Source organism: Clytia hemisphaerica, unplaced genomic scaffold (genome assembly GCF_902728285.1).
Source record: "Clytia hemisphaerica strain Z4C2 unplaced genomic scaffold, Clytia hemisphaerica genome assembly, whole genome shotgun sequence".
In the NCBI taxonomy this organism is placed as follows: Eukaryota; Metazoa; Cnidaria; class Hydrozoa; order Leptothecata; family Clytiidae; genus Clytia; species Clytia hemisphaerica.
In genome coordinates this window covers 20,407-34,749 of record NW_027103321.1, presented here as the reverse complement: position 1 = coordinate 34,749, position 14,343 = coordinate 20,407, and the positions used below count along the sequence as shown (strand labels likewise).

The 14,343-nt window shown below is 34.5% G+C and overlaps 1 protein-coding gene across 1 annotated transcript in view; it reads left to right on the top strand.

The window, feature by feature from the left end:
- The window catches only part of LOC136814987 (probable helicase with zinc finger domain), a 29,427-nt gene that overhangs the window by 6,370 nt on the left and 8,714 nt on the right, over positions 1-14,343 (top strand). The window contains exons 2-7 of the mRNA XM_067071424.1: positions 640-790; positions 952-1,075; positions 1,183-1,293; positions 1,890-2,192; positions 2,326-2,422; positions 2,643-2,805. Coding sequence (XP_066927525.1) covers positions 645-790; positions 952-1,075; positions 1,183-1,293; positions 1,890-2,192; positions 2,326-2,422; positions 2,643-2,805 — 944 coding nt within the window. The 5' untranslated portion in view covers positions 640-644. The remainder of the gene's footprint in view (positions 1-639; positions 791-951; positions 1,076-1,182; positions 1,294-1,889; positions 2,193-2,325; positions 2,423-2,642; positions 2,806-14,343) is intronic.

The following is a 14,343-nucleotide window of genomic DNA, read 5'->3' as shown; positions in this document are numbered from 1 at the left end:
CAATTAAAATTTTTCGAAAGATTTGACCATTTTAAACTCCAATAATTAGCTGTAAAACAAATAACAGCTAGAAATTACAGGTATAATTACGTTGACAAGTCTGAGAATCTCATTATAACCTAATGATTTTGCATATCAGGGATTTTTCTAAACACTTATGTCTGTATACCAGCCAAAGGTACTTCAATCCAATATAGAAAAAAATAAATAATTTTCAGTAAAATTTAACTTATTTATTGGAGCTTAGTCCTATGAGCCCCACCAGGATTTTCCTGGGACCCACTCAAGGCTTAAAGTGCCCTAGACCCCCAGCTTCATCAATGCACTGCTTCGTTGAGTAAATGTACTTTCAGGTATAATTAGAAACTCTTTGAGACTTACAGAGATGGTTCAAGCTCAAAAGCTCTTAGAGAAATCCTGGTCATAGTATGACAACAAGACAAAGTCTGCCAAGCTTATTTGAACACTCAAGAAACATTGCCTTGATTTATAATAGCTAGCACTTCCTTTTTTCAACTACCAACCAGACCCTGGGGGATGGATTGGGGGTCTTAAGATAAGGGCTTAACATCCTAAATGTCAATCTTGTTTGCCGGGCTAGCATTGAACTTTTTTAGAACAGAGTACTTATACTTTCAGGAAAAATGGCCTCAAGTTGGAAGCATAGAAAACCACCTGATGACCGGATAGCAAGCCAGTTGATGCTATGCATCATGCCACAACCATGTGTTTTCAAAGAATCATGTCCAAACGCACATTCACAAGATGAACTTAATGAATGGAAAAGGAGGTAATCTGTCAGATAGTTTGAAAAACAAATTATTCTCAAATTATGATTATTTCATCCTTTCTTCTCAAGCAGTTAACCATGTTTTTCATTGGAAAATTTTAAGTTTAGAATAGAATGGACATTTGAACCAATATTCATTGGTTGTGATCATTATTCTCTAGATTGGAGTTTGAATCAAATTGCATCGAGCAAGATTACATCGAACCTGAAACATTGGAGGAATGTAGAGAGGAGATTATTCAAAAGATGAATGAATCAGAAAATCCTGAACATATAAAGTCTATTGTAAGTCTTTACTTTCTTCCTCCAAATTTTTGTTTGGAATATTTTCTCTCCTTTTTTATTTTATTTACTGAATAATGAACAATGAAAACTTCTGTTCTTGTTATTAGGTCCGCGAGATGATTGGTGGGCATGTTATTCTGTGTGATGAGAATTTGTACACAATGCATTTAGCTCCTGGCAAAGAATTGTTTTGGGTTTTTACAGTCAAGAATACTCAGGTTATTAACTTTTTTCTTACCTATGTAGTTTTTTAAAAAGTAAGCATTTCCTTTAGACACCATGGGACTAGAAACAAGACATTGACAATACGAAAAGAATTTATGCTGATCTACGCAGATCCTAGTTGGGATTGGGAAATTGATAAAGTAATATTTTATATCTTAGAGTAAATTCTTTGTGTCAATACACCTTTCCCGAATTGTTTGGTATTTTTCGAAGGTTTTCAAACCATATTGAAAACTATATATTTGTATTCCTCCTATAAAGACAAGCACATGCTGAAAATTTGAGCTCAAAGGCTTTTTTCTATCAATTTTTATGACTGTTTTTGTTCACGGTGAAATCACTTATTAAAATTAAAACATACAGCCCGGCCCCTTTCCATGTAATTCTATTGTTTATAAAGAAATTTCAGATCAAAATAACTCAAGAACCGGAAGTGCTTTTTTCATAATTCTTTTTTTATTTGTTTAGTTTTGCAACATACAATTTTATGAAACTAAATAGAAACATCCAAACACTGAAACAAAAAAAGTCAAAAAGCCTAAATAACAATTCGGGAAAGGTGTATTCACTTTTAATTTCTTTTTTTCAGTCAAAAGCTACAACGAAATTGGAGAAAGTTTACTTTTTAAACAGCAGTCCGCATTTTCATATTACGTCCTGTGTTGTAAATCTAAAGAACCGAAAAGTCAAATCATTCAAGTTAAGCAAAGGAAGTAATTTCTGGAAAAACCAAATAAAAATTGGCTCTGCAAAGGAGATCAAAGTGCTAGTGCAATTCAAAGCTGAAAAAGTTGGGAATTATGGTCAGGAATTGATTTTTGATTTTGGTGGATATCCAAAAGTTGTGAAACGAATTGGTGTCCAAGTGGAGAATGAAGAATCCTTGACTCAGGTAAAAGCATTTCATTTCAAGCAGAATCTCTGTGAGCATTTTCCCTATAATGTCAATTACCTGCATCTTTTTTTAAACTTCTTTATTTTGGTTAACTTAGTTAATTTCTTCGATTTTTTTGGTTTTGTTTTAGTTCATGAAATTTGACCCAAAAAAGGAAGAAAATAATGAACTTGGTTGGAGAAAAAACTACAAGATCAAACCTTTTAACTCCTTGCAAAAAGATTGTGGTAAGACTAATAAAAGATGCTCTTTCAAAATAAAAAGGATTTTCTTTACTCTTCTCAATCACGAAAAAATTTTCAACATCATCTTCATGTTTTTCAAGATATTAGAAAAAAGTGGGAGTTTTTTTTAACAACAATGTTTTTCCAATTTTTAGCAAGAATCTTGTATTTAATTTTAACTTCTTTTAAATGAACCATTCTAATTATTCTGGTTTTTTAATAGATCAAGGAGAGATAAAGTATCCATTACCGACCAACATCGAGAACTTGGTTTTGTATGACGCATTCAAACATTTGGATATCCGACTAACCAAAAGCAACTATCGCCAGCGTCTTCATACTTTACTTCACATCGAGGAATATCAAAGGAGAGCTGATCTACAATGGTAAGATCAACCTATTTTTCGCTTTTTTCGATTTTAGGTAATTTCTTGGATTACACCTTTCATGATATGAATGGCGCAAAACTAACAGCCAATTCGATCGACTTCAAAATATGCCATTTTTGCCCTGATTGCCAATTATTTTGCATTCCTTTGACAAATATTTGGCAAATGTGGCAAAATTTGAACACCATTAATGCCAAATAAAAAAGATATGGTGAATCTGGCATTCTTGGCATTTTTGTAACTTACCTCCATACTAAAAACTGTTCCCACGAGACCTGTGTTCTTTTCGCTCCAATTTTGCCACTTTTGGCAAAGATTTTGAAAAATAGAAAACAATGCCGATCAGCAATTTGATTGGTTAAAAATATAGCATATAAACACCTCGCGCTTTACAAACTGCTGATAAAGCATCACAAAACGGAAATCAAAATGGCGGCGTAGCGGTGAACAAATTTGCCATGAAGCTATGATCTTTTGAAATTGAAATTGTGGATTTAGCAAAGTTGGTGAGTATGGCAAATTTTGAAGTCAATCGAATTGGCTGTTACGCATGGGAAATTCAAAGTTAAATCGGGGTTGATTTGGAAAGATTGTCAACATTGCAGGCATGAAAAATAGTAAATGATTGAAAATGGTTCCCCTGTTTCAGCTGTTTTAAGGAGATTGATAAGAAATGGAATGAATTGAAGAAATTGATTCACATAGCTCAAAAAAGCTTAGATTTAAAAGATGAAACATATCTTTCGTGCTGAATTTCTAGTTCTATTGTCTATAAAATAAATGTTATAACTTTTAGTTAATTAGATTAAATCATCTACTGCCCTGTACTTGGTATAATCTCGATCACATAAGAGACAAGGAGTATAGAAGTTTAAACTTCTTCTTCCAGTTCTATTGTAAAAGTGTCCATTCTATGCATCGTTGAGATGTTGTTCCTACAGCATATCTTACGACAGTAAAAGTCTTTGAATTCCTTGATGTGAAACCAATAAATGAAAACATTACAAACACTGTTTATACATGGTAGACTCTCAGTGATGGATAAAATCTCTGAAGATACAATACTGACGTCCTTGGAGAAGAGATACATCGAGTAAATGACATTCAAAAATCCGATCGGTATAAAAACACTGACTCCAGTGACAATGGTCAGCCATTTGATTGTAGCTGAAGCTTTCATGTTTCGATTGAAACTATGTTCATGTTGAATATTATTTTCATTTTGGCTTTTTAGTTGTCTTGATATCTTTACATTGAAGTATAAAATCATTACAATTGGAATCACGCTCATACATCCCAAACAAACAACTGAATGGAAAACCAAAGTACTGATGATGGTATCAGTGGGAACCTCGTGCATGGTACAGGTTGAAGTTTTTTCATCGATAGATCGTGCTCCTTCGTAAGGGACATATTAAAGGTGACCACAAATCATTACAAATATACAAAGAACGTGAATAAACCACCTCGGTACTTGTTTGGCGAAAGGTTTTGTAATTTTTCGATAGCGATCAAATGAAAGTCCCCAGAAAATCCAAACTGATGCTGTTGATATCCCGAGTGAAAGCAAAGACAAATCTTTGCAAATAAATGATGCAAGCTTCGACTCACTCGAAGATAGAATCGTCATGTAAATAAAACTCTGATAACAGCAAACGAACAGGTCGATGATGGCCAGATATACGATGAACAAATAGTACGAAGAGATTTTGTTCCAACATTTCACCAAAAAGAAATAAAGAATTAAAAGGTTGCCTGGTATTCCAACACATATCAAAATGAAAGTTGAGATCAAGTTGACAAAGTAAATTAAATGCATTCCCTTTTATCGACACTAGTTTATTGATCTCTTGAACAGTATTCAAACTATTCTTAAATGGGATAGAACATGGTATAGATTTGACCGTGATAAAACTAATGAAATAATAAAGTGGTCGACTTTTTTGCCAAGGTTAAGTGATACCTAATATAAAGAGCTTTTCCTTTCAATTGGCATACCTTCTTTACAATTCATTCATAAGTTACTTTCATTCCTATCAAAACTCATCGGTAGATACATATACCTTTCAGTTTCAGTTGAGGTTTTTTGAAAAGATCGAAATCATTATTATTTACACTTTCCGACACATATTATTTTCTATTATTTTTTTTGGTAGGTCACTCTATCTCCATTATTGAAAGAATAATTCAAAGCTTCATGACCTTACTGGGCTGACGAATTTATAAGAATCCTCTTCTTCTTTCGATGAGATATGTACATTTGATTGTATCTTAGTTCGTAGAGCTAGATGTTTTTTGGAGCTGTTGAAAGGAAGAAGGTGATTCTAAGGTGCTATGACTGTAACCACCTTATAAATGAGTTAATAAAACCATTTTTCAAATGCATTGCAGAATTTTCAAAGAACCAAAGCTTCACATTGGTTATAAATCTTATACAATGTTTATTGCTAAACAAATTACTTTGCTTTGCTCATCAAAAGTATTGATCCCTATTCTAGGTAAACATTATTTTGGAAAATATTCAAGCGCTTCTATCGTATCGTTTTGTTTTCTAAACCGATATTTCCAAAATAAAGAAAACGTCTTTTCACCAATGAAGATAATTCAATCAAGTTTCGTCTTTATCGGATGAAAGCCGCTTAGGAAACTTAGAAAATTGATTGATTGAAAGATATGTTGATTTCTGTTGAATAACGGAAGCTCAAACTTTAATTTAATATTTCGTTGTTGAAACCAAGATGAGCATAGCTTTCTATGTACGTCAATTTATCTTCGTCTTTGATTTTGATATGTGTTGGGATACCAGGCAACCTTTTAATTCTTTATTTCTTTATGGTGAAATGTTGGAACAAAATCTCCTCGTACTATTTGTTCATCGTATATCTGGCCATCATCGACCTGTTGGTTTGCTGTTATCAGAGTTTTATTTACATAACGATTCTATCTTCAAGTAAGTCGAAGCTTGCATCATTTATTTGCAAGAATATGTCTTTGCTTTCACTCGGTATATCAACAGCATCAGTTTGGATTTTCTGGGGACTTTCATTTGATCGCTATCGAAAAATTACAAAACCTTTCGCCAAACAAGTACCGAGGTGGTTTATTCACGTTCTTTGTATATTTGTGATGATTTGTGGTCACCTTTATTATGTCCCTTACGAAGGAGCACGATCTATCGATGAAAAAACTTCAACCTGTACCATGCACGAGGTTCCCACAGATACCATTATCAGTACTTTCGTTTTCCATTCAGTTGTTTGTTTGGGATATATGAGTGTAATTCCAATTGTAATGATTTTATACTTCAATGTCAAGATATCAAGACAACTAAAAAACCAAAATGAAAATGATATTCAACATGAACATAGTTTCAATCGAAACATGAAAGCTTCAGCTACAATCAAATGGCTGACCATTGTCACTGGAGTCAGTGTTTTTATACCGATCGGATTTTTGAATGTCATTTACTCGATGTATCTCTTCTCCAAGGACGTCAGTATTGTATCTTCAGAGATTTTATCCATCACTGAGAGTCTACCATGTATAAACAGTGTTTGTAATGTTTTCATTTATTGGTTTCACATCAACGAATTCAAAGACTTTTATCGTAAGAATTTTATTAGATCAAAAGACCGATTTAGGAGCCAAAGAACATTTATAATGGAACTTGAAATTTTCTCCAACACTGTTGAAGATGATATGAGTATCTTGCACCAAAGTGAATTTTAGCTGTTGTAAGTGTGACATAATTTATTATCATATGCACGCTTTTTTTAACAGTTTAGAAGAACACGAGGGGCTGAGAATCGGCAAATTAAGAACAATCCAAGCCCTCAGATTTTAGAAATTACTTAAAAAGTACTGATTTTGACAGACTATAAACTCATTTTAAGTTTTTAAGTAATGATGCTAAGCTTATTAAGAACGCATCGTAAGAACATTTAATTATAAAAACTTTGTCGTTCTTTTTTAATGTTGTGGAGTAGGCATTTTCTCACCCTCATAGTTTTATTGGACCTACCCGGAGGTGCATTAATTCAAACTTTGTTTGTTCGTCTGTTACCAGCTTTTCTCGGGATTGATTATTGCATAGTAATGCAAAACGACAGCTCCCAATTTGCATGGGATAGTGTCCTCCAGCGTTTGTTCCCCCCACCAAATTCTTGATTTCTTTAAATCTCCCCCCTCTTTTTTTCCCCTATGACTTTTCAGTTTTTTAGTCCCCCCCCTCTCTTTTGCTTTCCCCCTAGAAAATTCTGAAAATATCACTGTTCCCCCCATATATATAGACTCCTCAAATTTCAACCTGACACAAACGTAAAATTTTGCTGCAAAATGAATACTAGTACGTGGGGTAGATCGTCAAATGGCCAAAGTCAAAAAATTCAAAGTGTAGTATTTTTTTGTGAAAATTTAATCTATTGTTAGACATTTTGCGCAATTTTTAACCTCTTAGATAAAAAATCCAGCATTCCCCAGGGGGGTCTTTGATTCTCACTATAGCGAAAAATGAGTAAAAATGGCATTTTTGCCCATTTTAAGGCCATGAAAGGCCAGGAAAAAGTCAAAATGGATTCTAAATGGTGGTTTGTACTAATATTTAACATAAAAAGACAAAATAACGCCAGCAAGACCGCTCAATGTTTTAATTTCAGGCTGAAAAGACTGATTTTCTCTGATTCTGGGTAGCGAAATGCACGAAAGCAGCATTTTTGAGGACCTACAACTTTTAAAATTTTCAAGGTACACACTTGAAATTTTCAGCAATGAAAATCTTGAGAGATAGCTCTAGAAAAAATCAATTTTGAGTTTTCAAAAATTTCCTATAAATCCATAATGGCGCCCTAGAAATTGAGTTTTCATGCTAAATGCCAATATTTCAAGCTAAAAATTGGTTTTCTTGTGCCAAAATCTCAAGAATGATTTTAAATGGGGTCCTGAAATCTTTTGGTGTTAAAAGTATTCTGGAAATACTTGGGAAAACCAAAATGGTTTTGGTCAGAAATTTGTAAAAGTCAGCCATTATGAAACTGCATTTCCTAATAAAACGCAATATTTAGAGTTAAAGTCTAAATTTCTCAGGCTACAATCTCTGAAATGGTTTCAAATTGGGCCCTGAAGTCTTTAGGGGTTGAAAGTATTCTGGAAACACTCAAGGAAAATCAAAATGATTTGGGTCAGAAATTTGCCAAAGTTTGCCACCTAATACTAAACTAAATAGAACGAAAATGGGTTAATGTAAATAAACATGCTTAGAAAAGGAGACTTTAAAACAACAATGAAATGAAAAATTACAATCCTAAATAAAATCAAACCAACTTTAAAAAATACTGAATATAGGATCCTAAAATAAACACACAAAATGAAGAAATACACACTTCCCTTCACCAAATTTGCCAACTATCGATGCCCCCCCTCTCCCCCCTTTACTATTCAAATTTTCATTTTCCCCCTCACCCATCCAAAATTGGAAAATTAGTCCCCCCCCCCTTTTATAAAGGGGGGAGGACACTATGCTGCGGATCCTTTGTCTGCCGGCTTGATCACTATCGAAGTATCATCTCGAAGGGATTTAAGAGCACCCCTTTCCCCATAGATAGCTTTGGATATTTTAAATTAAAATCTAAATTCATGATTTCCTGTTCTAATCTAGACAAATAAATTTCGATCGAGGCACTTTAATTCCCTTCGGATTAAATTTAGATTTTTTCTTAAAACGATTGTAATTCTCATTGCGCTCCTCGTTCCGAAAGAACCACTTAAGTCTAAGAAAGCGGCCGAACTTCTCAAGTTCCTTCTTTAAGATAGCCTTGTTGACCGAAAAAGGAGTAGGAACAAACTTGAGACCTTTGGAGAGCAAAGAGATTTCATCCGTAGTAAGGTTTTTAGATCTACCTCCGGGTACCCCGGTGGAAGTCCTTTGAATTAACCCATGTCCGTCCGTCCGTCCGTCCGTTCGTTCGTCTGTTGCCAGCTTTTCTCGGGATTGGCTCATTAGTTTTTTCTGATTTTTTGGACAATGATGCAAAATAGCAATGCCCAAAATGTGACGGAGCCCGATTTTCGGAAAAAAAAATTTTCCGGCTGCCGGAAAAACTGGTTTTTTGGCACTTTCTCGAGATTTTATCAAAGATGCGTATTAACAATGCCCAAAACATGGCCGAGTCCGTTTTTTGAGAAAAACTTCTTTATGCTGGAAATTGCCGTTTTTCTGGATTTTCATTGGACTTTTTCCTTATAATTGGTTGTTTATTCATTCAAAAACATTATTAATAGCAATGCCCACCATCAAGTATGTTCCAATTTTCAATGAAATTGATTTTTGAAGCCGGAACTATTCAAAAATCGCCGGAGCTGTACTTTATATTTTTTTATGAAATTTTGCACACTGATGCAAAATAACAATACCTAAAATGTGACGGAGCCCGATTTTCGAAAAACATTTTTTTCCGGCCGAAAATGCCGGAAATATGCCAGAAAACCGTTTTTTTTTTTACATTTTCTCGAATTTTCATTCTTATTTTTCTCTGATTTTTTGCAGAATGATGCGTATTCGTAATGTTCAAAACATGACCGAGTTCGATTTTCGAGAAATTGTTTTTTCCGGCCAAAAAAGCCGGAAATTTCCGTTTTTGCAGATTATCTCTGGATTTTTTCGTTTCATGTCTTTGTTTTTTTCAAACAAAAACATCATTTATAAGAATGTCCACGTTTAAGCATGGTTCAATTTTTAATGAAACTGATTTTGGTACAGGAACTTTCTAAAAATCGCCAGAACAGCCGAGAATCGCCGGATTCCATGAATTTCTCGAGTTGTTCTCGTATTATTCTGCATTTTCATACTATTGTTCTCATTTTTCAATTGTCTTATTACATCAATCTTCAGGTAGGTCCATTCAGCATGTAGCTTGTTCCTAGATAAGTTAACAACGTTTGATGAAACAAATTTCCCTATATATCTATCATTTTCCATTTCACACGTATTAGATTGTCGATATATATAAATAGAGATCTTCCGACCAACCCTATTTTTGCTGAAATCAAAAAAAAATAATAATATTGAATTTCCACTACAATATATTTTACACACTAGTTATTTGTAAGAATTAAATTTGAATAAAGCTAAAGATTAATCCAAGAAATTGAAAAAGTTAGAAAATCAAGCATTCCATACACTAAAATTAAAAAAAAAAAAAATGAAATGAAAAATGAAAAATTTATTCTTATTTTACCGACCGACCGACCCATATTTTTCTAACGATCTGCCTGTAGAACAACTAATAAAATTGGTTTCGCCTAAATACATTTGTTTATAACATTCAATTCTGAAGTTAGGAAAAAAGAAATTGAAATTTTTGTTTTAATATAATCTTATCCACGTATTTTGTATTATTAGTTTTTCGCATAAATTGTCCGGTCTCTATGCAGTGGATAACAAAATGAATGTAGCTTTCTACGTCAATTTATTTTCAACTTTGATTTTGGTATGTGTTGGAATACCAGGCAACATTTTAATTCTTTACTTCTTTTTGGTGAAATGTTGGAACAAAATCTCCTCGTACTATTTGTTCATTATTTATCTGGCCATCATCGACCTGTTCGTTTGCTGTTATCAGAGTTTTATTTACATAACGATTCTATCTTCAAGTAAGTCGAAGCTTGCATCATTTATTTGTAAGGATATGTCTTTGCTTTCACTCGGGATATCAACAGCATCAGTTTGGATTTTCTGGGGACTTTCATTTGATCGCTATCGAAAAATTACAAAACCTTTCGCCAAACAAGTACCGAGGTGGTTTATTCACGTTCTTTGTATATTTGTGATGATTTGTGGTCACCTTTATTACGTCCCTTACGAAGGAGCACGATCTATTGATGAAAAAACTTCAACTTGTACCATGCACGAGGTTCCAACAGATACCATCATCAGTACATTCGTTTTCCATTCAGTTGTTTGTTTGGGATGTATGAGTGTGATACCAATTGTAATGATTTTATACTTCAATGTCAAGATATCAAGACAACTAAAAAGCCAAAATGAAAATGATATTCGACATGAACATAGTTTCAATCGAAACATGAAAGCTTCAGCTACAATCAAATGGCTGACCATTGTCACTGGAGTCAGTGTTTTTATACCGATAGGATTTTTGAATGTCATTTACTCGATGTATCTCTTCTCCAAAGACGTCAGTATTGTATCTTCAGAGATTTTATCCATCACTGAGAGTCTACCATGTATAAACAGTGTTTGTAATGTTTTCATTTATTGGTTTCACATCAACGAATTCAAAGACTTTTATTCCACGTATTTTATCAGATCAAAAGACCGGTTTAGGAGCCAAAGAACATTTATAATGGAACTTGAAATTTTCTCCAATACTGTTGAAGGTAATATGAGTATCTTGCATCAAAGTGAATTTTAGCTGTTGTAAGTGTGACATAATATCATTATCATATGCACGCTTTTTTTAAACAGTTTAAGAAGAACACGAGGGGCTGAGAATCGGCCAAAATCTACGAACAAATTAAGATAATCTCTCAAAGCCTCAGATTTTAGAAATTACTAAGAAAGTACATATTTTGACAGACTATAAACTCATTTTTAGTTTTTAAGTAATGATACTAAGCGTATTAAGAACACATCCATTGTAAGAACATTTAATTGTAAAAACTTTGTCGTTCTTTTTTAATGTTGCGAAGTAGACACTGTCTCACCCTCATAGTTTTATTGGACCTACCCGGAGGTGCGTTAATTCAAACTTTGTTCGTTCGTCTGTTACCAGCTTTTCTCGGAATTGGCACATTAGTTTTTTCTGATTTTTTGAATAGTAATGCAAAACGACAGCTCCAAATTTGCATGGTCGACATCAAATCGAAGGCCACGTGCACAATCGATCGGAAGGTATTTTGGTGTCCATCTATACCTCAAGCAAAGAGCATCAACAAATTCCCTTTTATTCAGACAGAAACCTTCGCTTTCAGCTGGTATGATGTGTCAACCAGCTTGAAGCACCTTTGCAAGAAGCGAGTTCGCTTGCCTTTCGCTGCCAAACTATCATCCTCTCTCTAAGTACCTTCAATGTATTCTCGATCTTCCTGCGACTTTGTGATATTTCTCTCTTGACTTTAGCGTGTTGTTTGCGTTTTGGTTCTTTATTCGGATGGACAGGCTGGGAGTTACTTTCTGCGAGCTGGATAGTTCTGTTATTGACCACGTGGTAAAGACATGGATTGAAAGACCGCCTTTTTTCGGTGGCAGCGATAGTAAAAAAAGGCACTCATCGGTGGAGCAATGATGTCCATCAGTGATTGATAGCTGGAATGAATATTGTGTCGAGGGTAGAAAGGTGCAAGGTATTGGTGCATATCAGGGATTGTTCGGATGTGATATGTGATTCTGTGCGTAAAGCCAGCGACAAAAGCTACGTAGGCTGCTTGCAGTTCGGACTTGGCAACATCACACAGTAGTTTTAGCTGAGAGTACCACTGTTAGACAAGCCCGTTCACGTATTCATCTTTTCCTTCTGCTCTTCCAATGAAACCACCAACGAAGGTATTTTCGTCCAGAGGTTGTCAATTTGATGTCGGTACCTTCAAAGGTTTCACGGGTCTTCTCGAGCTTGCTTTCTTTGACGATGAGCCATGATTTAGAAGGCTCCGGGTAGTACCAAAGGATGGACCAAGAGAAACGAATTTCTCCCACCAATCTCGAACACGATCGAGTTTACCTGCACCATCCAAATTGTCAGCAAAGACAACCTGCTGCACTGGCTCGTTGTTGTTGATAGCATCCATAATTGGTAATATACCAATGGCGTACGATGGCATTGACATTGGGTCGCCTTGTGTGGTTCCTTCAGTTGATGAGATTTCTAGTCTTCATTGTACGAATAAGCGCGAACTTTGTAACAGTTTGAAACATATTGCGTGGCAAATATATGAAGAATTTTGAATTTAGCCACAGATATCGAAAGATAGAGGATTTCAACTTCTATACATCTCCAAATTGATGCATTTTACTTCACTGTTGAAAGCGATATTTTCATTTGAATTTTCTCACGCGAACTGGGTAAGACTTAGCTCCAGTTGGGTAAATTTAAAGTGATTTTAAAATCATTAAATAAAAAAATAAATCGAAATGAATAAATCAAATGAGTGTTTTGTACTCCCTTCAGTACGTGACCTTTTTAATTGCATTACTCTAAAACAAACTCAAGGAACCCTAAAAGTCATGCATCTTTGGGATAGCTTTTAAATTTTTAATCTAAGTTTTCAATCTGATTAAGGCCAATTGAATTTGTTGTTCTACCAGGTTCTACGGACCCGACCAACCCTCTTTTTGCTAAAATCAAAACAATAATAATATTGAATTTCCACTACAATGTATTTTACGATCTGCCCGTAGAACAACTAATCAAATTGGTCTCGCCTAAATACATTTGTTTATAAAATTCAATTCTGAAGTAAGGAAGAAAAAAAAATTAAAATTTTTGTTTAATAATATAATCTTATCCACGTATTTAAATTGTCCGGTCTCTATGCAGTGGATAACAAAATGAATGTAGCTTTCTACGTCAATTTATTTTCAACTTTGATTTTGGTATGTGTTGGAATACCAGGCAGCATTTTAACTCTATATTTCTTTTTGGTGAAATGTTGGAACAAAATCTCCTCGTACTATTTGTTCATTATTTATCTGGCCATCATCAACATGTTCGTTTGCTGTTATCAGAGTTTCAATTACCTCTCAGTCATAACGGCAATCAAATCTGGGCTTGCTTCGTTCATCTGCAAGCAAACTTCCATGTTGCTTTTAGGACTCTCCGCCGTCTCTATCTGGATACTATGGGGTCTCTCATTTGATCGTTACCGAAAGATAACCAAACCATTAAGCAAACAGTTGCCAAAATAGTTGATCCATATTTCTTGTGTATTTGTCTTGATCTGCGGACACTTGTATTATGCACCATATGAAGGGGCGAGATTTTCACTTGTCAAGCCGATCTAACCCCTGCTTATGATGTGGCTGTTAAAAACTTTATGGTTCATGCAATTTTGTGTTTGGGATTCATGAGTGTGATTCCTGTCACAATGATAGTATACTTCAATGTTAAAATTTCAAATAAACTTGAGAATCGCACTCCTATTGGAGAAGAGCAAACAAAAACTCATCTACGTTTTTGTAAAGCCTCTTCTACAATTAAATGGCTGACCATTGTCACTGGAGTCAGTGTTTTTATACCGATCGGATTTTTGAATGTCATTTACTCGATGTATCTCTTCTCCAAAGACGTCAGTATTGTATCTTCAGAGATTTTATCCATCACTGAGAGTCTACCATGTATAAACAGTGTTTGTAATGTTTTCATTTATTGGTTTCACATTAAGGAATTTAAAGACTTTTATTGTCGTAAGATATGCTGTTGGAGCGATTAAGCCGGTTAACTACTCTCGGGTACCTAAAAAGCGTTCCCCCGCTAATTAATTTTTCGAAATTTTACACCCAGGACATTCTTATTCCGACCCCCCCCC